Below are 23,821 nucleotides of genomic sequence, written 5' to 3' on the forward strand. Positions count from 1 at the left end.
TTACCATTCAGAAAGGATTTTGTAACTTCCAACCACTATATAAACGTTAGCTATTATTAGTGATGATTACATATGACCTGAATTAAAATTTTAAACTTTGTATTCTCTTAAAAACTGCTACCTCATTAGGACTAGGAGGTCTCTTCCTTCAGCTAAGGAAACACTTAACAAAAAAGTACATAAAACCAGCCAAGTAAGAGTCACAGACACAACTTGAGTTTGTCCAAGGTCATAGTAACAAGATGAGGGGCTCTAGACTTCTTCCTCATAGCAAAATACTTTTCCAGCCATATCTTTTTTTTTTAGGAGAATAGTGAGATCCAACAGAAAGAACACTTGTAGGGAAAATTTATTAGCAGACACAAAAAAGTGAAACAAAGTCTCCAAGCCAAAAAGAAATAGGTTTATTGAGAGAGGGCTGGTCTCACAAAAAAGCCAGACAGCAACAGAAGACTCCAAACCTTGTGAGTGACCTCCTTATATACCCCAAAACTTATGCAAAATATACAATAATTTTTCAGGTATATTTATAGTTACTAAGAATCTGATAATAGAGTTCCCCAAAGAATCAGATTATCTCTATAGTTCCTTAGACATCAAGTAAAATCAGGTGACATAGGTGTGCTTGAATTATATATAATAGAGCAAAGGGTAGAGAAGTGTCAGAAAACTTTATGCCAGCTATATAATTCTTCTTAGAAATGATTCTTTCAGAATTAAGTGATTACTATTTTTAGAAATATTTAATACAGGACTGAACTATTAATTGAATACTAACTTATTTCCAAAAGGGCTAAAGTACTAAAAAATGTAGATCCTCTAAAAGAATAAGAAAATGTTTCATATAGAATCATATATGAATCAGATACAGAAAATGGGCCAGATAGAATTAAATTAGAAAAACTACTGATCTAAAATTATGGAAAACTACTGATACTGATGTAATCATGACAGGGATAGAGGATTTCACATTTACACACTGGACTTTCAGAAGGCTTGGGTTCACATACTGACATGATAACTGGTGATAACTGGTGATCATGGGCAAATTATTTAACCTCTAGGCCCCTTTTACTCATCTAGAAAAAAGAGAAAATAATACTTGCCCTACCTACCTCATAGCGTTGCTATGAGGAGAGCCCTATTGTAAATTATAAAGCACTACTTTATTTAACTGAATTATTATAAGGTTTAAAACATCAGTTCAAAAGGTGGCAGTTTCACATACCACTTAACATTAATGTCTCTTGAAGGTTTTTTTTTTTTATGGGACCTATGATTTCATTGTTATAAGGGACTTTCAGGTTTGAGGCAATTCCTACAATCAATCAATAAATCAACATTTATTTATTAAGCACCTACTGTATACTGGATGGGTTTGGTAGCCCAAAGGATATAGTGCTGGGTCTGGAGTCAGGAAGTCCTTTCATCTTCTTGAGTTTAAATCTGGCCTCAGACACTTGCTAGCTGTGTGACCCTGGGAAAGTGCCTAAACCCTGTTTGTCTCCATTTCCTCATTTGTAAAATGAGCTGGAGAATGAAACAGCAAACCATCTTTGCCAAGAAAACCCCAAATGGGATCACAAAGAGTTAAGACATGTCTGAACAACATGACTGAAACAACATGTACTGGATACTGGGCTGAGCACTAGGGGATCAAATTACAATGAATGAACAATCTCAACTAGAAAGTAGATTTCTTTCTTTCTTTCTTCCTTCCTTCCTTCCTTTTCTTTTGTCTTTCTTCCTTCCTTCCTTCCTTCCTTCCTTCCTTCCTTCCTTCCTTCCTTCCTTCCTTCCTTCCTTCCTTCCTTCCTTCCTTTCTTTCTTTCTTTCTTCCTTTTTTAAACACATAACTTCTGCCTTATTATCAATTCTAAGACAGAAGAGCAGCAAGGGCTAGACTTTTGGGGTTGTGACTTTGTCAGGCAGTGTCTGAGGCCAAATTTGAAACAGGTCCTCCCAGCTCCAGGCCTGGTACTCTATCCACTGTGCTACCTAGCTGCCCCAAAAGTAGATTGCATTCTATGAGGAACACAAGGACATGTATAAGTACATACAGAACAAACAGAAAGAGAATACAAATGAATTCAGAGTAGTTAAAAACAAGTTTGTTTGGGAGGGAGAGCATCATCAATAGAGGAAATCAGAAAAAAAAAAAGCATCATGTGGTGCTTTAGCTTAGTCTGGAAGGACCAGGGGACTTCCAAAAGGTCAGAACATAGATAAAGGTTTAGAATTTGTATCCATCTTCCCCACTCTACTGAATCTGCTCTCTAAAGTCACTAGTGACTTCATTGTTAAAAACAGAGAACGGCCCTTTTCCAATTCTCTTTGAACTCTGCAACATACAGCGATGTTGACTGCTGCCTCCTCCTAAACACTTTCCCTTCCCTTGGATTCCATTACACTGCACTTTATTGGATCTTCATCTTCCTTTCTTTGGATATTCCTTTGCTAAAGCTTCTTTATCCCCCAAAGCTCTCTCCTGTGCTGTTTTCCCCATTCTTTTCCCCAGTGACTTCATGGCTTCAATTATTACCTTTCTGCAAGTAACTGCTAAATCTTTCTCCCCAGTGCTTCTCTTTCCTATGCCTTCATGTTCCAACATTTCCAGTTCCTGTAAGATGCCCTTTCCTTGCTTCTTGACTTCTCTATTTGTGTTGTTAGCACCATCACTCTCCTAGCATTAAAAAGTGATGATAATTATACAAGAATAATTTGAGGACAACGAATAGTGTGATATAATAGAAAGGAAACCTATCTTGGAGTCAGAAGACACAGATTCAAGTTTAGTGACACTGGGAAAGTCATTTAACCTGATTCTCACTTTGCCAATCCATAAAATAGGAATACCTGCCCTACCAGACTCATAACCTTGTTATCTTTGTTCATCATTTCCTATACTCTGTTAATTCTATTTTTGAAATTTCTTACACATCTACCTTCCATTTCCATGACTAATATTATAGTTTATGCCCCTGTTCCATTTAGGTTACTATACACTAGTCTGTGTCCCATCTTTTCCATCCCCAAATCACCCTTTCATACTGATGCTACAGAAATTCTTCTCTTGCCCAGGATTGATTGGTCACTTCTATGCTCCAAACCCTGCAATGACTCCTCATTAATTACTGACTAAAAGAGAAATTCCTAAGCCTGATATCTTCCTTATGGTTCTAACTTTCCTGGTCAGATTTTCCCCCAACCCCCCTCTATTTCCCTGTAGAATTGTAACATTCTAGTCAAACTGAAATAAGATTTTCTTTCTTATTGGTACCCTTTTCTTTCTCCATACCTTCTGGTATTACACTTTCCCCCTTACATAGTTCCATTTCTACTGAGTTTATATTTCCCTTTTTTGGAAACCCCATTTAGAAAACCCCTCTACTAAGACTTCTGATGCCCCACATACCATTTGCATCTTTTCTTTACACTTACATTACAGCTTGTACTAGTTAATTGTGTATGTCTTACTTTCCTTACCAGATTATAAGTCCCTCAAAGTCAGGGCTATACTGCCTTGTTTCATCTTTGCATCACCAGTGCTTACTATATTCTATGGTACACTACAGGGCAGGCCTTTTTTATTTGCTGAGTGGAACATTAAGTTTAGAGCGATGGTAGCATTAACAGCTGACAGAGGACTCTCTAGCCAGGACATTGGCTCTGTGAAAAGTTCTAGCAAACAACAGAACCAATAAACCATCACCCATATAACTCGTTCTAAAGTCCGAGGCTTAAGCTGGGAAGAACAGGGGGTTATTGCTAACTCTTTTCAGCTCCACTGAATATTTAACTGATAAGGAAATGCTACCAGCCAGTCATTTGATGTCAAGCACTAGGCAGGCCCCTAAGCAACTGCTTTGCCAAAAGAATTATCAGTTAAACTCTTGAATTACTTTATTTCTCATATTAGTACCATGTTTTTCTTTCAAGATCAGATCCTATCTCTTTACCACACATCCTCATCCTTCAAAACCATTACTACTTAAGTGCTTACTTTTCAATTTGGGTCCTAATCCTTTTTGGTAAGGGAAAAGTTCAAGTTAATTTTTTTTTATTCAAATTTCCATGAGTTTCTTGAAGTAATGTAATCTAAATCGTCTCCCTCCCTTCTTCCCTCTCCCCTCCCAGAAATGGCAAGCAATTCAATCTCCATATTATTCATTTTTGTAAGTCAATAATTTTATAAAACCAAAACCCAAATCATATACACAAATAAATGAGTGATAAAATCATATGCTTCCATCTGCATTCTTATGTCAACAGTTCTTTCTCTGGAGGAGGATAACATTCTTTTTCATAAGACCCTCAGAATTGTGCTGGATAATTGTATTGCTGATAGTAACTAAGTTTATCACATTCGATCATTCCACAATATCGTAGTTACTGTGTATAATGTTCTCCTGGTTCTGTTTATTTCACTCTGCATCCGTTCAAGGTCTTTCCAGCTCTTTCTGAAATCATCTTGTTCATCATTCCTTATAAGCACAATAGTATTCCATCACCATCATTTTGTTCATATCACAATTTGTTCAGCCATTTCCCAATTGAAGGACATCCCTTTAAATTTCCAATTCTTTGCCACCACAAAAAGTACAGCTATAAATATTTTTGTACAAACAGGTCCTTTCCCATTTTTAAAAAATCTCTTAGAGATACAGACATAACAGTGGTATTACTGGATCAGAAAGAATATATTCCTTTATAGCCCTTTGGGCATAGTTCCAAATTGCCCTCCAGAATGGTTGGCCCAATTCAGAACTCCATCAGCAATGCATTAGTGTCCCAATTTTGGCACATCCCCTCCAAACATTTATTATTTTCCTTTACTGCCATATTGCCCAAGTTAACTTTAATACACTATCTACCTGATTAGATTTATGGCAACAGGAAAATTATGAAGCATCGTTTCATGGCAGTTGCTTTTATTGTAAAGTGCAGTAATTTCAGTGGTAGAACTCCCTCTACCACCTTCTCTAATGTAGTAGTAGGTGGTTTTTGAAAATTGCTGTGAGCAAAAACTTCATGACCCTGAAGTTGACCTAGTGCTTCACCTCTCCAAATTTAGCCAGAAGGATCCTTTGACAGCAGCTCTCCAGGCCAATATCAGGCCCCTGTCATTTAGAGCTGATTAAAATGTGAAGCACCAGGATATAATATCTCAATTCTATTTTAAAAGGATTCCTCTTTGACTCTCATAACCGTTTTGTGCTTCTCTTGTTATAAGGTGTAGCTTATAAAAAGGTAGCATGGATGGCATAATGGAGAAAGAAGCAGCCTCTGAATAATGAAGACCTAGGTTCAGGTCTTATCTCTCACATACTTATTGACAGTGTGATATGAAGTCATCATCTCTCACTGAGGCTATGTTATAGCTCAATTGCCTACCTGAAGAAGTATAGAATGATTTGTGCCAGGAGATCTCCCACACCAACCAGGACTGAGACTCAGGAGAGCAATGAGGGCTGGGAATGGAGAGGGCAGTCATCTGCATGGATGATGGCTGAACTAAAGGAGCTGATGGGATCATCGAAAAAGAGAAGAGGAGGAGACTTCCTCCTAGGAGACCTAGACCCAAGGTACATGCCTATGCTGTGGGCAGGACATGAATGATGTTCTCCTGAGATTGAGACCAACACTGAACAGAATGTCTCAAAACCCTGGAAGGAGACAGTGTTTAGAAGGGGATAATCGGTGTTAAATGCTGTAGATAGGCTAAGGAAAGACGACTGGATTTAGCAATGTGATCTACAGAAAAATACAGTGTTCCAAAAGTTTGGGTGTCATTTTAAACTACCAAAGTCTGAAACTGCACTGAGATTTTTGGGACACTCTCTAAGTCTTGAAGGCAGGGATTATTTCACTTTTTTCTAGCCCAGCCATTGGTTGGCAAATGGTAGGCATGGAATATATGCTTGTTGTTTGATTGGGAATGTTAAGAACTAGCTAGCATTCATTAGCTAGCATGAAGTTAGTAGAACCAAGGGAACAATTCATATGACTACAACATGTAAAAGAAAACTACTGTGAAAGGCTTATTCTGATCAATTAGTGACCAATTGTGACTCCAGAAGATTGATGATGAACCCTCCATCCTGACCACCTCTTAGAAAAGATCTGATAGACTAGAAGTGCACAATAAGATCTACTTTCAGACATGGCTAATGTACAGATTGATTTTGTCTGACTATATCTCTTATAAAAGATGACTTTTGGGGGGAGTTTAGAGAATACTTAATAGAGGGAATGGGGGAAGAGTAGTAATGGTAATACCAAAAAAAAAAGGAAGAAAGGAAATAGCAGCAATGAATCATTTAAAAATCCAAAGAAGATGGCCAAAGGAAGTTCAGAATAGGGCACAAACTAGCAGGGAAATGTTAGAACTAACTTGTTAAAATTTAAATATATTTTTAAAAAACAAAAAAAGGCTTAGCTTTTGGGCATAAAGAAAGAAGTACAAAAAAGTCTCTATTCATTGTCAAAAAAGATCTTACAGAAAAGGTCTGGGAAATCCCCAGGCTAAACAAGTAAGCAGTTTAGAGAAATGAGATAGCTTTGGCTAAAATGTGTTATGTAAATGATAGGCACTTAAAAGTCATTTAAAGAAGAAGAATTGGAGCAGACATATAGATGTCAAAGTGTATTCAAGACATTCTCAAAGCAGCTTACTATAAGGGTGTTAAAAAGAAAGCATATATAATAAAAATGCTATGAAGATAGGGTAACTAAGAAGGATGTTCACTTCCTCATTACTCTTCCTTGTTCACACTGACTCCCATGGTGCAAATGCTTTAGAGTGACTGTGTATTTTAAAGACTCTCAAAAACTCACTGAATTCCTCATTGTTACAACACTCTAAAATGAATGATACATATGGAAACATTATATTAGTTCACATTTATTGGAAGATGAGAAATGTCCTATAGATCATAGACACCTGATATGTTCTTAATAATCTAATATGCCTATGCTATTTTTATAGCCTTTAAAAAGCTGAATTTCATAAAAGATTGAATAAAATTTCAAAAGAGATTTGTTTTCAAAATTTGTAAATCTACTTGAATATATAGGTTCTGTAACACAGTCAAAGAAGTATTATGATTTTATCTTAACATTTGGTGCATAAAATTGCATCTAACCAATTTCCTGTTTGTACAATCTGTACATTTCTGAATCCATGTCGTTCAAGTAAACATCTGTATTCAAAGCAGCTCCTCTCCTTTCCCTCTGTCTGGACAAGCATGTTCAAGGACTGAAGCCATGCACTTCTTCCATGTCTTCTCTTCTTGTCTAAGACCATTTCAGCCAGGAGGAGGCCAGATCCTGATGTTGAAAATGCAAGACAAATGTTGAGAATCCGAAATCTTATCTTATGAACTGCAAGGAGCACTGTGGCACGGTCTTGGCATGGCAATGAGTGCCAAGGATACAGAAAAGGTAAAGTCAGAATATGGTCCATTGAAATAAGGCTGTAAAAACAGGGACATGAAAAGAAATAGAATGGAAATCAATACATTCTGGAAGACTTGAGAGTAAAACTGGTCTTCTGAGAGGCAATGTGCATTAGAGAGACAGAAGATAGAGATAGAATGATGGATTTAAGAATCAAGAAGACCTAAGTTCAAATTCCACTCCTGATACTATATAACCTGGAGCAAGTCACTTCTCTGAGGCTCCATTTCCTCATCTGCTTAATGAGAAGCTAGGACCTAATGGCAATTGTGGGCTCTTCCTATGATTTAACAGTGGAAGGCAAACAATAGCACAAAAAGACACATATATTAATGATTAGGAAAGCTTTTATTGGAACAAAGGCAATTTCACTTTCTTTTTCTTTTCTTCTACTCAATGACCTTCAGGATTAATAGGTGCAGTGTACTCATTCAAAATCTAACTCAGAGCTAACTTTCTCATTTCACTTTATCTCAAAAGGAGTAGGTGAGATGAAGTCAGAGTTACAGTGCACCAGTGCTTTGAAAATGGCTTAACATCAAGAACCAAAAGTTACTGAAACTGAGGGCACGTCTCTTTAAGTTTCAAAATGGCATGTCACAGTCAAATGGAAAAGCAGAAACTTGAAGCAATATTTAAAACAACTTCTGAAAATCAGGCAAAAGTTGCCTATCACTTTATACATACTGCATTAACTGTAAAGAGGTAACAAAATTACTTGACCAGCCAAAAATAAAAAAACTGAGCTAAAACCTCATGAAGACACACAAAACATTCAACATACAGAAAATACAAGAGAAAAAATATTCTGGGCCTTCTAAATAACTTGTCATAAGCATTCTGGAAATGTGCCTAGAGAACAGAACACTTCTTCATTTATAATCTGGTCAGGAATGCAGGCCTACAGTCTCAGAGGTAAGCCTAGTGCCTGTTCTGAATGACAAGAGAGGATAAGGTGACTGGGCATAAGGAGTCCAGTACTTTGCTACTCTTCTGTTTCACAGATCCAAGTTGGTGTGTGTGAGGATATCCACAGATCAGTCACTACAGTCTTCTAGTAAGAAAGGATAGGCCCAGAAGAGTCTGTGAAGGGCTATAAAAAGGTCCAGGAAATAGCAGCAAGACTTTTTCCCTAGGTGGCTAAGCTGTTTGATTTAACGTGCTAGTGTTATAAAAAACAGTTAAAGTTCAAAATCCAAAATTGCTTAATTCACTGTTATGTGTAGTTTTCTTAAATCCCAAAAGAACATCCAAAAAATTTCCTGTCATCTTAGTCTGTACCCAAGTGAATCCATATTTTTCCAACAACTGTTTGTATTCTGAGCTACTTCTCTGCTTGCCTTCTGTCATACTAAGGGACTGCAGCACAGCTCTAGGAGGGCTTATCTTTTCTTCGCCAAGCACAATTTCAGCTACTAGCAAGGCAGAGCCTGTATTTTCAAAATAAACCAAAACACAGTTCATTAAATTGACAGATTTCTTGACACAAATGCAATTGATTGCTTCTGAATAAAAAAAACAAGCTTATAACTAAGAAAGTACAGAATTCTAATGAAGGGGCTAATTTACAGTCTTTATAATACTCCACTGACCAAGTTAAGTGTCAGTGACACAAATTTTATCTATTCACAGGGCAGGAAAATACCAGGCAGATGGATAATTATTGAAGAGTTAAGATAACATGAAACCTCTTACAAGTATCTTTCATGGCTGCATTGTTTCTCTTCTTACACAAATTCTGAAAGTATTAACTAACATCTTATTTAAATGGGAAGTAAATCTAGCTGTGCACAAATCTGAGAGATTTACAGAGCAGAAGAATAACTGGCAGAGGAACAATTATTGGAAATAAAAGATAACTTGAAGCAAGCTGTTAGGTGGTGCAGGGGACAGAACTCAGGGGTAGGAATCAGGAAGACCTGAATTTAAATCCTGCCTTTGACCCTGGGCAAATCATTTAACCTTTTTCAGCCTTGATTTTCTTATTTGTAAAATGAAGATAATGATAATAGCTACTTTCCAGAGTCACTGAAAAGATCAAATGAGATAACATGTAAAGATTAACATGCAAACCTAATGCTCTACATAAGTGTTAGGTATTATTATTATTTTTATGCAGCACATGTCTATTAACTTGGGTATCTAGTATTAAAAAATATGAACATGCCATTTAAATGAGAGAGAAATAGAGACACAAACTACTATTCTTTTTAATTATTAGGAAGTGCTCTGATTAGAGAATGAATAATTTTTTGAAAGCTGGCATATATTAATATACACAATCTATTATAATTATATATTGTATAAATATTACATCATTAAAATGTCATTAGTAATAAAGACTTACATGCACATAAAAATTAATCAAAGCATATTTGTTTTGAATGATAAGAAATATTTTACATTATAAGTCTAAGAGAATAACTTCCCTTGATAGGCACAAAAGAAACCCAACAGTTCTGCTTGGTCATAAATAGGTAGAACAAAAAAAGCAGAAATCTGACATTTACTTAAGCATCATTTAAAATAACTTCATAAATAAAATAATTTTGTAAGTGCATTCTATACTTCTGTGAAATCAAAGGATTCAGAGCCCAAAGAGAGCTAATGGTTATTATCTGAACCAACTTCTGCATCATTTTGCAGAGAAGACACTCTGGCCCAGTGAGAGGGATTGTCTAAAGGACAACTCTAGTATAGCCCTCTGTAACAGCTTTTGAAACTGAAATCTTTACCTGGTTTGCAAGTATCTGAAATTTTGCTTAATAATATATCGATCTTGTCATCTGACCAGTCATGAAGAATTCTTGAAAGAATGTAAAGATCGGCTTTTGGGATGTTATCTTTGAAAAAGTCACCTAGTTCAACAAAATAAAATGAAGAAAAGTTACAGTAAATGGAAGGCATTTCCAACTATTCTCTCTCTTTTTTTTTTAAACCCTCAGCTTCTGTCTTAGTATCAATACTGTGTATGAGTTCTAAGGCAGAAAAGTGGTGAGGGCCAAGCAGTGGGGGTCAAGTGACTTACCCAGGGTCATACAACTAGGAAGTGTCTGAGGCCAAATTTGAACCCAGGACCTCACATCTCTAGGCCTGGCTCTCAATCTACTGAGCCACCCAGCCACCCCCCACCCCAACTATTCTTAATGAAAGGTTCTTAGAAAACGTTGAATCCATAATGCAAAGAGGGGAGGATAGGCACTAGACCCACTATTTCACTGGTATAGGGAACTCTCAGAAGAGAAGACTCCCTTTGCTTCACAGGTCAGCACCATCACTTTAATTTATAGTATGAAAAGGGCTGTCTATAGCAAAAGTGTCAACAAGTACAGGCCTAAAACACTCGAGAATACAGCCAGAACCATATTAAAGTCTAATTGAGAGAGGCAGCCAGATGGCTCAATGGATAGGGAGCCAGGCCTGGAAACAGGAGGTCTTGAGTTCAAATGTGGCCTCAGATGTGTCCTGGCTCTATGATTCTGGGCAAGTCACTGAACTCCAATAATCAAGCCCTTGACACTTAGAATTGATACAAAGACAAAGATTGTAAAGGTAAAAAAAATGTAATTGAGAAATATTTAACAAAATTAATAAAAATGGAATAAAATATGGATAAAGTGAGCATGTAGTTTTCTAAATCACCCACAGAAACAGTTAGGTACACTTTAGTAGCCCCCACTTCTATTGGAGTTTGATATCACATGACTGGATTACTGAGAAGCAGTGACTTTTGCCCAGGGCAATGCATCAGATATCTGCATATGCAACAGAGGTGGGGCTTGAACCTATTAAAACGAAAATGCTAATTACAAATTAACTTTAGATTAAATGTTTTTTTTTTCAATTATCAACCTTTTTTGTATTCTTCCTACTTCTCTCCTTTGCTAGGGGAAAACAAAAGAAAAACCAAACCCTGGTAGTATCTGTATCCAAAGTACGTGTCTCATTCTGTATATTAGTCCATCCCCTCTCTTTCAGGAAGCAAGTAGCATCATTCCTGGTTCCTTTGGAATCATGATTGAAGTCAATTTTTCCTGGCTTACAGGCCAGTTCTCTATTCCATTATATCAGGATGCCTCTCACAGAGAAGTAAAAGGGGGGCAGGACAAAGAGGCCAAGTAGATAACTAGCAAGAGGACTCAGGTCCTGCCTAAGAAAAATATGGAGAGTGCTACAGGCTGCTTGTAAAGGTCTTTGTTGTTTACGGGCATCTAACTCTATGTGATCCCACGGTCAAAGTCCCTGGGGTTTTCTTGGCAAACATGTTTCCTTCTTCAGTGTGTCCCCATTTTACAGATGAACTGAGGCAAACGGGTTAAGTGATTCCCTCCAGGTCACATGGATAGTGTCTGAGGCCACATTTGAACTCAGATCTTCTTGACTCAAGGCCTGGTGCTCCATCCACTGCACCCCCTAGCTGTCCCACAAAGGTCATATTTGTTAAGATATCATCAACTTCCCGGAAATGGGTTGTCTTTGCTAGGATCAATGTCTTTATTTCTAGTTTCAAATGGATCAAAGTCTAAGCCCAAATCACTCAATGGTGAATCAGGAGACACAGTAAGGTGAAATCTTCCATTTCTTCCATCGAGTACTACCTCCACTGTGCTAGTTACCACAATAGAAAAGACTTTCCACATCTTGAACACCTTGATTCTAGAGCTCTGTGTGCTCAATCTAGAGGATGGAGGACCAGCTGCTGAAGCCCAGGAGAAAAGAAGTCCTTAATTAGAACCCTAGCTTTGAAGCAGTGCTGAGGCAAGAGGCCCACTTTCTTTTTAATGATGGAACATTTGTTAAACCGACATTTTAAACTATGACATAAGGCTCAAAAAACTCTACAATGGGGGCAGCTGGGTAGCTCAGTGGCTTGAGAGCCAGGCCTAGAGATGGGAGGACTTAGGTTCAAATCTGGCCTCAGCCACTTCCCAGCTGTGTGACCCTGGGCAAGTCACTTGACCCCCATTGCCTAGCCCTTACCACTCTGGAGCCAACACACAGTATTGATTCCAAGACGGAAAATAAGGGTTTAAAAAAAACCAAAAAACTTTACAATGGAAAAGTTGATTTTTAAAAAATTGGTTTGAAAAATTTGTTTAAAAATAAATTTATTTAAAAAAAGATAATTAAGGAAAAAAAGACGCTTCAAATTTCCCCTTTAATATTATACCAGTTTTTAGTATTGTTCTGAAGTTCTAACCTATTTCTGACCCTCCCATTCTGTCCTACGTAAAGGCAAAGCCCTATTTTGCCACCGTGATACCAAGTCCCAAGAGAACAGCTCTGGCATCGGAAGGGATCTCAGAAGCCAATTCGCCGTCCTCTCTCACTTTACAAATGAAGAGGCCTGTGGAGGTGACGTCCCTTTGTCAAGGCCACAGGCAGCCTCTGAATGCAGGCCAGCGCTGCGGAAAGCTTAGGGCACCCCCCTGGCCCTACCTGGTGTGAAAGTTATTCGGCTACTGCCTTGTCCAAGAGGCTGAAAGCAAGAAATGTTTTCAATGACGTCGGGAAGTTCAAATACTGTGACGTGTAGATCCGGGTACTCCTGGACTAGCACGTGGGCCAGAGCTCCAGTACAGCCTGTGGACAGAGAAGAGTTCTGAAGCAAAGGTAAGGCCAAGCTTGACTTCAGGGGACACATCTGACACCAGACAGCCCCTGAAAGCCTTCCCCTGAAGAGGGACCTGGCTGTGAGGCGCCTCTGGCCAGCCTGACCAGAGGCAAAGCCAGGCTTGTTGGTCCTAAGAGGTTAGAGCCACGATTCAGAGCAGCTCCTGGTCTTCCTGGGCAGGGCAGGAATGCGGGAGGCTGCCGGCCCCCTCATTGCTGATGCTGTTTAGACCATCAGTGACCCAAGGGAAAAGGGAACCCACTGAGCCTTCTACAGAGCATGGAGGACTTTGCACTAGCACTAATAACAACTTTTTTAAAAAGCACGAATGAAGAACCCTTATCCGAGGTTTCAATTATCCCTAGTCAACCACCAGACCCAAGTCAGAGCAAGGGAAGGCAGAGGGGGGAAGGGGCACGCCCAGGGGGTAGCCTGGGGCAAAGCGCTTTCTCTGGGCAGGAGGTCTGCCCACAAGGGGGCTCTCCCCTTGACAGTTGCTCTGCTTTCACTTCAAGGGTTTTCTTAGGGTTTTTTGGGGGGATGTGGGGGGGGGGGTGGATGGGAGACCACAGAACACCCATGAGGGCAAGAGCAGGGAGAGCACAGTACCATAAAATCCGATAGAATAATAATGTACAATTACTGTTGGGAATGTTTTATCGCCTGTTTAATTTATCAATTAAACTTTATTATAAATATGTATGTACAATGACATTATATGTGAGGTCAGCAGGTATTTGCTGAAATCCAACCATGGCAGGTCAGAATAGTGTTCTCTGTGGATATGGGGCCCTGCACCATTCAAAAGGCATTTGATACAAGAATAATTTCAGACACAAAGACTACACATGTAGAGATCTTCCATTATTCCAGCCTATGATCTGCTCCCTAGCTCAAAGCACTGATAAGATAATGGAATCATTTTATTTTAATGACTGAATATAGGTTAAATCCACCTTTTTCATTAGGACATATCACAGTGCTATCATTAAAAACAACCACATGAGCTCAAAAAAATCAGTAGGCCACCTAGAGGCAATGGAAGAAATTAAATAGCTGAAATGATATGAAGACTTCTCAGAACTCTAATTCCTGACCATTTTATGTCTTTAATGATAAAAGAAGCACGGTACATTAGACATGGAAGGACCCTGAGAAATCATCTAAACTAGAGGCTGGTTTTAAATCTATAAAAGAAAATATATTTTGTTTATAAAAACAATTATAAAATTATTTATTTTGTACAAATTCCTGAAATTATACAAAATTATAAGACTACAAAAGAAACCAATTATATTGAAATGCAGTTTATATATATATATAAATAAAAGTTAAGAGTGGGGGCAGCTAGGTGACTCAGTAGCTTGAGGGCCAAGCCCAGAGAAAGCAGGCTCTGAGTTCAAATCTTGCTGTAGCCATTTCCTAGCTCTGTGACCCTGGTCAAGTCACTTAACCCCAATGGCCTACCCTTACTACTCTTCTTCCTTAGAAGCAATACACGGTACTTTAAATGTAGGCAATCTTTCTACCTAATCAGATTGCAACCATTCTATAACTTAGAAGAAAGTCCTCAAGAATCTGTGGCTAAAAGGTGAGTTTAAAAAAAAGTTAATAAATTCCAGGGTAAGAACCCCTGATCTAAGTGATCTCTTTTTAGAGATAAAGAAAGGGAACTGTCAGATGTCCTACAGTAAGATTGGGATATTATAACTAATATCTAAGAGATGAGTCCTGATGATCATTTAACAAATTTGCTTTCTATTTCTATAATCTGTTCAGTTCAATCTTAATAATCAATTTTAATGTTTTCTTGGTGCTTTTTGCTTGTCACTTTAAAATAATCATCTCCCCCCTCCCCACATACACACAACAGAAGTCTTCAAGAAAAAAAAGAAACAAAATCAGTCAATTTACTGACCAGAACTGATACAGTGTACAGCTTTCCCTACCTGTAGCCTAACACTTCTTAACAAGAGGATGATATAATAACATTTTATGTAGTGTGTACTAAGTGTCAGGCACACTGTGCTCAGCACTTTACAAATATTATCTCATTTGATCCTTGTAACAACTCTGAGAGGCAGGTGTTATTATTATTTTCTTTTTACAGATGAAAAAACAGAGGCAAGTGGACTTTAAAATGACTTGCCCAGGGTCACACAACTATTAATTGTCTGTGACCAACATTGAATTCAGAACTTTCCTAATTCCAGGCCTGGCACTTCATCAACTGTGCTTGCTGTTGGTTCTTTAAAAGCAATGCATTTTTTTTCAAACCCTTGCCTTCTGCCATAGAATCAATACTGTATACTGGCTCCAAGGCAGAAGAGTAGTCAGGGCAATAGGGGTTAAGTGTCTTGCCTAGGGTCACACAACTAGGAAATATCTTAGACAGTATTTGAACCCAGTACCTCCCATCTCTAGGCCTGGCTCCCTACTGACCTAGCAGGCCCTACACCACAATGTATTTTTATGCCTTTTAGTGTTGTTCTCATTTACATGACTGTAGTCATTTTGTATATGGTTCTCCAGGTTCTTTCTCATTTTAAAAATGTTTTCAATGCTGTATAGTTTAATTAAAAGGAAAATGATTTTGGCAGAACTGATCTCAAAAAAACAAAAGCATCCTGTTTGCTTTCCCCCCTACTGTTGTATGCTTTGTTAGATAAGTATTCACTCATTTAGCTGCTAATTTCCACCTTCCTTCCAAAACTCAGCAGGATTTGAGAGTCATTAAGACATCAAGTTGGTGCTATTGGGTTACAAATGAGAAGCAGCTTGGCAGAGGAGAGGAGAGCTGGCCTTAGAAGTTCAAGTCCTGCCTCAGATACATACTAGCTATAAATAAAATAATTTCCATATACTCAAGGCACCCTAATGATGTAATAATATTCTATTCTATTCTGCAACAATATTCCATTATGTTAAAATGTCACAATTTGTTGAGCCATTTCCCAATGGATTGGACCCAATTTCCTTTTAATTCTTTGCTACTATAAAAAAATGCTGTAAATATTTCTATATATATGCCACATGTCTAGTTGTGCTATCTGCGAGATAAATGATTTGTATAGTTTAGTGCAGGGTTCCCCAAACTTTTTACACAGGGGGCCAGTTCACTGTCCTCAGATTGTTGGAGGGCCGGACTATAAAAAAATCTATGAACAAATCCGTATGCCGATGTCTGGGATAGTGGAGGCTGCAGCACTGGCTGGGATGGGCCTGTCATACCTTGCACAGGTCCATCCCTGCCACCACTATAAACAGTGCGGAATCCCCTCCTCCAGATCACCACTCACCACGCTGATGTCTTCCATTGTGCAGCCACATAATCCTTTGTGTGGCCCCTCGTTCAGTTACTCTCAGAACAAGACTCAAAGGATGATGTCACCAGAAGTAGTACTGTATGTGAGTGATGTCACGCTTTGTGGCGCTGCCACATACAGTGCTCCTCTCACCAACCACCAATGAAAGAGGTGCCCCTTCCAGAAGTGCAGTGGGGGGGGGGTCGGATAAATGGCTTTGGGGGGGGCACATGTGGCCTGCTGGCTGTAGTTTGGGGACCCCTGGTTTAGTGACTCTATTTCTATGGTTCAAAAATGTTTTCTAGAATTTTTGAACAAACTATAGAATTTCAATGACAAACAATAAATACTGCAGATAGCCAGCAAAGAGATATTCAAATATCAAGGAAATCTGATTGATCAAGAAGAACTTCTTGTGTAAGAGAAATTAAAGGAAGAACTGAAACAGAATATTCCTGAAGGAAAAGCAGATTGGCATTTGTATTCCAAAGTAATGTAGCCTGCAAATTTGAGCTTAATCATTAATGAAAAAAATGGATTTTCAGCAAAAGATAAAACTTTTAAGACAGTCCTTTAGAAGAAAACAAGTGGGTCGAACATCTACTAAAAAACCCCATCAAATAAGATATATCATAAGAGAGGTATACATATGTTATTAAAATGAAAAGATTAAGCAGTTCAAGCAATAAATTCTTGGTTCTAAGGATAGATAAGAGAATGGTTCATAACAAAATAACACAAAAAATTTACACCTTTTGAAATCCACTGAGATAACAGAGATAGAACTCTAGAAGTATAATGCAAAGGGGACCAGGAGAATATTAAGGAGAGAATGAATTAATATTTTGTGTACCAGAATCCAGAATTACTCAAAATAGGAGATGTTTATGGCAAAAAGAAAGAGGAAGGCTGGAATCTAAGGTCAAAAGGAGATGGGTGTATAGGGTGTTTTTGTTGGGTTATTGCCTGTTTCTCAACCAGCCTGGGGGCTTTGGGGAGGACTAGGTAAGAACATTAGTTGTGAAATAGTTCTCACCCGAGGGGAATTACTCTCAGGATTTCACAGTTGAAGTGGAGGGGTGAAACAGGAACTATAAATGCGTAGTAATCGGGAGTAGTATGCTCTCTGGTTGGTCTTCTCCTTACTCCAAGGTGGAGGAGACATTAGCCTTTCTATGGGGACCTAGGACTGAGGGAGTGTAGGAATTCAGAGATGATGCAATATGCTGAAAATGAACAGATGGTGAGGAAAAAAATGCTTAGAGTTCTCTGGGAGCCCCTGATTCTGGACAGGAAGGAGCTCCTTTCACCATATATTAATATTTCCAAGAAGGAGGCTCCCCAGAGAAAGATCCTTAAAAAACAGTGGGTTTGGGAAGCAAAAAAGAGATCTATAACTGCCCTAACAGATTGGGGGAGGTTCAGATTTTGTTACTATAAAATGCTGCCATAAATATTTTTGTACATATACCACATATTCCATTTTTGTATGTATTTTGTACATATACCACACATTTTTCATAATTTCCACCTTTTATAAGGAATACTGAGAGAATTAAGAAGAAAACTGTAAGCCCAAAGGCCCATGAATAAGAGATTACACCCTACTGTACACTAGAAAGGGAAAAAGGTAAAAATGAGAAAAAAAATTCTTAGAAGAGAATATATGAACCACCGTCTCATACTGTTGAATACCTGACTTAGATATAATAGGTGATACCAAAACCAAATTAGAGGAACAAGAAATTACCTTTCAGATTGCTGAATGTTGGAATGATCAAAAGGTTAGAGAGCATCACAGAAGTCAAATGAATAATTTTTATTATTTAAAACTAGAGTTTTTTTTTTTAACAAAAGTTAACATTTAAAAGGGAAACAGGTAACTGGAGAAAAAAGCCAGAATAGAAAAAGTTGGATCATTTTCAGAGCAAGAAATTGAATCAGGCACAAATAATTTACTAGAGAAAATACATTAATCTTTGTTACAAAAGCTGTTCCCTATCAGACAGAAAATGCTCTATTAAACCCCTTCAATAAGAAAAACTTGACCCTGATACAACCACAAGAACCCAAGAAAAGGATCGACCAAGCCCACTAAGAGTCGGTAATTATTTTCTTATAGTGGAAAGGCTAGCAAACAATCAAATAGATGTGAGAATCATTAGCATAAAAATAGTAATTAAATCCATGGAAGATGGATGAGATCACCAAATAAAGTAGACTAAAGAGAGAGAAATAGAACCCAGTGGACAATTTGATTGTGTACTCTTATTTGTATCGGAAAAGAGGTTAAAAAAATTAATAAAGGAATCATAGTAAAAAAATATGGATTTAAAAGGAGACAGAAAAACATCATTTCATCTCTGTCCCTTAGCATCCTCATCTGTAAAATAAGGGCCAGAATTTAATGACTTCTGAGGTCCCTTGTAGCTCCAAATCTGATACTATGTTGCCTTTCAGGATCAGGTTAATTAATTAATCAAGCTATAAACTAATCAAAGAAACAATAAATAAAAAAGGTAACAATGACAAAGAACATAAAAATTCTAAGACACAGCTTATAAAATAGTCCTCTAATGCTAATTCAACATAGCTTTGAGCTGAAAAGAACTTCAGAAATAATCTAATCCAACCAATTTATTTTACAGATGAAAAAATAGACACTGGGTGCTGAAATAACTTGCATCTGGCCATACAGGTTCCTGCACACAATTCACAAAGGTCTTTTAACTCCAATGTTCTTTCCATTATACTATAATCTTTGAACATATACTGATAAATCTGAAAACAAAGATTAGTGAACTAGGCATACAGTTATGCAAACCTAGGAACATCAACAAATTAACAACAAAAAAAAGCACCAAGAAAATCTGAAAATCAAAGGGAAAATATGTAACTCAAATTAAAAGAAGATTGCGTGGCACAATTGAACATAATAGACTTTTCTACTAGCAGCAATAAAATGAACCAGGACAATTCTGAGAGACTTATGAGAAAGAACACTATCCACATCCAGAGAAAGAACTGTGGGAGTAGAAACACAGAAGAAAAACAACTGCTTGATCACATGGTTCGATGGGGATATGATTGAGGAAGTAGGCTCTAAATAATCATTTTAGTGCAAATATCAATAATATGGAAATAGGTCTTGATCAATGACACATGTAAAACCCAGTGAAATTGCACATTGGCTACAGGAGGTGGGTGGGAGAAGGGGAGGGAAAGAACAGGAATCATGTAACCACAGAAAAATCTTCTAAATTAATTAATTAAATAAACTTAAACAAACAAAAAAAAACCACCAGAAATTTCTGCAGTCTTTGACACCATCAATCACCCTTTTCTCCTTGATTTTCTCTAGGTTTCTATGATACTTCTCTATCCTTGATTCTCCTCTCCCAATTGACTGCTCCTTCTTAGTCCCTTTGGATGGATGATCCAGGTGATACCACAAGGAACAATGACTATAAAGAACTTGAAGAAGCTTGTAAAAAATGACAGTTAAGAACAAGAATAATATATATATACTGATGAAAATATGTAAGATATTAAATCTAATTATTCTACATAATTAATACAATTTGGGATATTATATAAAGGTATGTATATAGAAATTATGATAATTATAAAGAGTATAATTAATTAATCTGATCCTGAAAGGCAACATAGGATAAGAGATTTGGAGCTACAAGGGACCTCAGAAGTCATTAAATTCTGTCCCTCATTTTACAGATGAGGATGCTAAGGGACAGAGATGAAATGATGTTCCCAAGGTCACAATAAATCCATGTCTTCTAACTCCAAACCCAGTACTCTTTCTGTTGTACGAGGCTACCTCAGGATACAATTCTAATGAACAGTAATGGGCAATCTTGGTCCCAGTGAAACATCTCTTTCTGTCTGGCAGAAGTGGGGGGCTATGGGAATAGAGTGCAGCATCTACACTCAGATCTATGCCTCCCAGCTTCTCCTGGCTGCTTGCTGGCTCCCTGTTAAAGCCCTGACTGCTGAATGGGCCTGGTTAGGACCACGGGCAAGACAAACCATAGTCAACACTATCTTACCTCCCAGATCACAGGCAGAGCGAAATCCTGACAGATCAAAAGCTGTGGCCACATCCCTTGCCGTCAGCTTGATGATACAGTGCATGGCATTCATAAACCGCAGTTTTGTCTCCCTGCTGTGATAGAAGGTGTCCTGGAAACAAGAGCATGTCCGGAGAAGAGACTCTCAGGGAATGGACACGTTTGCATCCCATTCACAACTTCTTCCAGCAGAAGGTCAAGGGTTAGGTTTAATCCCGCAGGCCCTGATGTCCTTCCTTATCAGGAGCACAGACAAGACAGACAACAACCTGGACCTGGGTCAGCCCCCTCCCAAACTGTGTCATGAACCAAAAAGGGAACCGGGAACTGTGTGAGAGTGAATGAATGACTGTAGAATCAGAAAAAGAAGTCACGGGGTATTTCCTTCCTGTCCGTCAGTGGTATCTGATTCTTCACAACCCAGTTTGGGATTTTCTTAGACAAGATCCTGGAATGGTGTGCTGTTTCCTTTTCCAGTCCATTTTACAGATGAGGAAACAGAGGCTGAATCGGAACTTGGGCCTTCCTAACTTCAGATCCAGCATGCTATTCCCTGAGCCACCTCACGGCTCAGGATATTCCTCCTTGTCTTCAAAACAGACAATCCAGCTATGTCCCCAGTTTTATACTGTCCATAAAGTATCCGAGTACTGGCCTGGCACCTTGTTAGCCTGGGGATTTGGTAGACATGGGAGAAGGCTTGTTATATGCTTCAAGGAGCCCTCTTCTCATCTCAGTCCTGTTCCTCTACCTGTGGGACCTCCAGCACATCTGGCAAATGTGCCTCACTCTGGCTCCTGAGAATGGGTCTCCCGTCATCCCATCAGTGCCCACAGCTGACAGCCTCCATGTTAAGGTGATCTACCAGCCCTGGGTTCCACACCGGTGCAGAGGACAAGATTTCCACTCATTTATTCTCTTCCCTCTTTCTTTTCTTGAAATTCTTATCTCCTCTCTTAGCACTGAAAAAGTTCCAGGGCAGAAGAGTGGTAAGGGCTAGGCAATGGGGGTGAAGTGATTTGCCCAGGGTCACCCTGCTGGGAAGTGTCTGAGGCCACATTTGAACTCAGGACCTCCTGTCTCTAGGCCTGGCTCTCACTACATTGAGCCTCCTGGCTAGCCTTCATGCATTGCCTTGGACCAGGAGCACATTGGAGAGAGCTAACTTGGCCTTGAGGGCAGCTGCCATGCCTGGCTTGCCTCATCTTCACTCATAAAGTGATGAAGCTATGCTAGCCGAGCTCTTCAAAGCCTTTAGGCTTTCAATCTACAATCCTGTTCTTTTTTTTTTTAAATATATTTTATTTGATCATTTCCAAGCATTATTTGTTAAAGACATAGATCATTTTCTTTTCCTCCCCCCCACCCCCCCATAGCCGATGCGTAAATCCACTGGGCATTACATACAATCCTGTTCTTATAGAGAAATAAGAAGGCAGTCAGGGCTGCTCTCTCCCCCTTGCTGCCTGCCTCTTTAATGATTCACTCTGAGGTCTGGGGCCTAATCTGCCCTGGGGCTTTCCATGCTGCCCAGGGGATCTTCCCTGGTGCAGGAGGTGGGATCAGGGGCTTCTGCATTCCAAATTGGAGGCACAAGGTGGGGCCACAAGGACTGAGCTCTTCCTCTGGACCCTGAGCCGCAGGGAGATCATTTCTGTATTCCAAAGTCCACAGGCTAAGCTATAGACTAAAGGTAAAGCACTATGGTTTAACTTGGCTGTGACTCAGTTATTCACGTAGTTGACAGCTAGTTCCAGGGGCCAGGGACAAAGTACAAAACCTCAACAGTTCCCAGGCTGTCACAACATTCATAAAAAGGGGCCACCTTCTGGTCAAACCAGAGGCTTGGTTCCTTCAACCTATGGGGAGTGGGTATACATATGGAAATCAATCCATTTGAATGTATTAAATTATTTAATTTTAATTAATTCATTAAGATAGAGGCTTCAACACCAGTATCAGCAATGTGTCATGAACTGGGATAGGCACTGGGGATATAAAGATGACACCCAAATAATCTCTGCCCTCAAAGAAACAGGTGTACTACAAGTACATAAGTAAGCAAATAGAAAATAAATACAAAGGAACTCTGGGTGAGAGGAGTAGCACCAATCAGTGGGGGAATCAGGAAAAGCTTTTTTAAAAAAACTCTTATCAACACTGCCTATTGCTTCCAAGGTAGAAGAGGGCTAAGGGATAGGCAATCGATGGGGGTCAAATGACTTGCCCAGAGTTGCACAGCTAGGAAGTGTTTACCTTGAACCTGGAACCTCCCATCTCTAGGTCGGCTCTCTTATCTTGAGCCACCTCCCTGTGGCTGGGAAAAGCTTTTGGTAGGAGGTGGCATTTGAGTGGAGCTTGGAAGAATGCTGGGATTCTAAGGAAGAGAGATGAAAACGAAGAGCATTCCTGGCAGGAGGCACAAGCTATGCAGAGTCCAGAAGGAGGAAACGGGATGTTGTTAATAGAGAACATCATGTAGGGTGATTTGGCTCTATGTATGGTTGGTCATCACAAGGTATGGGAAATCAGCCTGGAAAGAATCTGGGTCAGGCTGTGAGGATTTTAAATGCCAAACTGAGAAATGCTATTATATTACATAAGCTTTTCTTCCATAGACATAAGAGAATAGGAACGATGGAGCAATGATGATCCATGCATGGATCTTGTTTACACTCTTTTTCTCTCTTTTCCATTATTCATCTTGCTTAACATTAGCATCCTTCTGGGAGCAGCTGGGTGGCTCAGTGGGGTTGAGAGCCAGACCTAGAGACAGGAAGATCTGGTTCAAATCTGGCCTCAGCCACTTCCTAGCTGTGTGACCCTGGGCAAGTTACTTAGCCCCCATGCCTATGGTTTTATTTGGGGCTTTTGGTTTTGTATGGGTGTGTTCTTACAACAAGGACCAATATGAAAGTGTATTTTTCATGATAATAAAAAACTAAAAACAAACAAACAAACCATTGCAAGCCTTTACCACTCTTCTGCCTTTGAATCGTATTCATTCTAATATTGAAGGTAAGAGTCTAAAAACCAAAATGTTGGCATCTTTCCTAAGAACAGAGATGAAAAGGAAAAGCTCATTAGAATCCAAAGTCACGCTCCTGGCCTTGTCTTCAGAGAGGAGAAAAGGTTTTCTGAGGGTGTAAGTTTCAAAACCAGTCATCAAAATGGAGGTCTGACTTACTGATGGGCTTCAGAGATCCATGTCTGGCTTGCCAGTTAGGGGGGAAGCTATGAGCTGGTGAGCTCCCTAAGGCTAAGGACTTGCTTTTCCTTTCCTCCATTTTCCCAGAGCTCAGCACAGGGCCTGGCCCAAAGGAAATGCTGAAGACTTAAATTTACCCTGAAAATGTAGA

The 23,821-nt window shown here is 39.0% G+C and overlaps 1 protein-coding gene across 4 annotated transcripts in view; it reads right to left on the minus strand.

Annotated features, from left to right (window-relative positions):
* Positions 1-6,884: 6,884 nt before the first annotated feature.
* ASMTL (acetylserotonin O-methyltransferase like) overlaps positions 6,885-23,821 on the minus strand; it is a 41,082-nt gene continuing 24,145 nt past the window's right edge. The window contains exons 10-13 of one of the 4 annotated variants that reach the window (XM_001364206.4): positions 20,442-20,574; positions 12,898-13,041; positions 10,194-10,316; positions 6,885-7,329 (exon numbers count right to left, since the gene is read on the minus strand). In XM_001364206.4, coding sequence (XP_001364243.2) covers positions 7,115-7,329; positions 10,194-10,316; positions 12,898-13,041; positions 20,442-20,574 — 615 coding nt within the window. In that variant the 3' untranslated portion in view covers positions 6,885-7,114. Of the gene's footprint in view, positions 8,889-10,193; positions 10,317-12,897; positions 13,042-18,181; positions 19,862-20,441; positions 20,575-23,821 lie in introns of those variants that run through there. The other 3 variants (XM_007501014.3, XM_007501012.3, XM_056807170.1) reach the window with 3 other exon arrangements.

Source organism: Monodelphis domestica, chromosome 8 (assembly GCF_027887165.1).
Source record: "Monodelphis domestica isolate mMonDom1 chromosome 8, mMonDom1.pri, whole genome shotgun sequence".
Classification (NCBI taxonomy): domain Eukaryota; kingdom Metazoa; phylum Chordata; class Mammalia; order Didelphimorphia; family Didelphidae; genus Monodelphis; species Monodelphis domestica.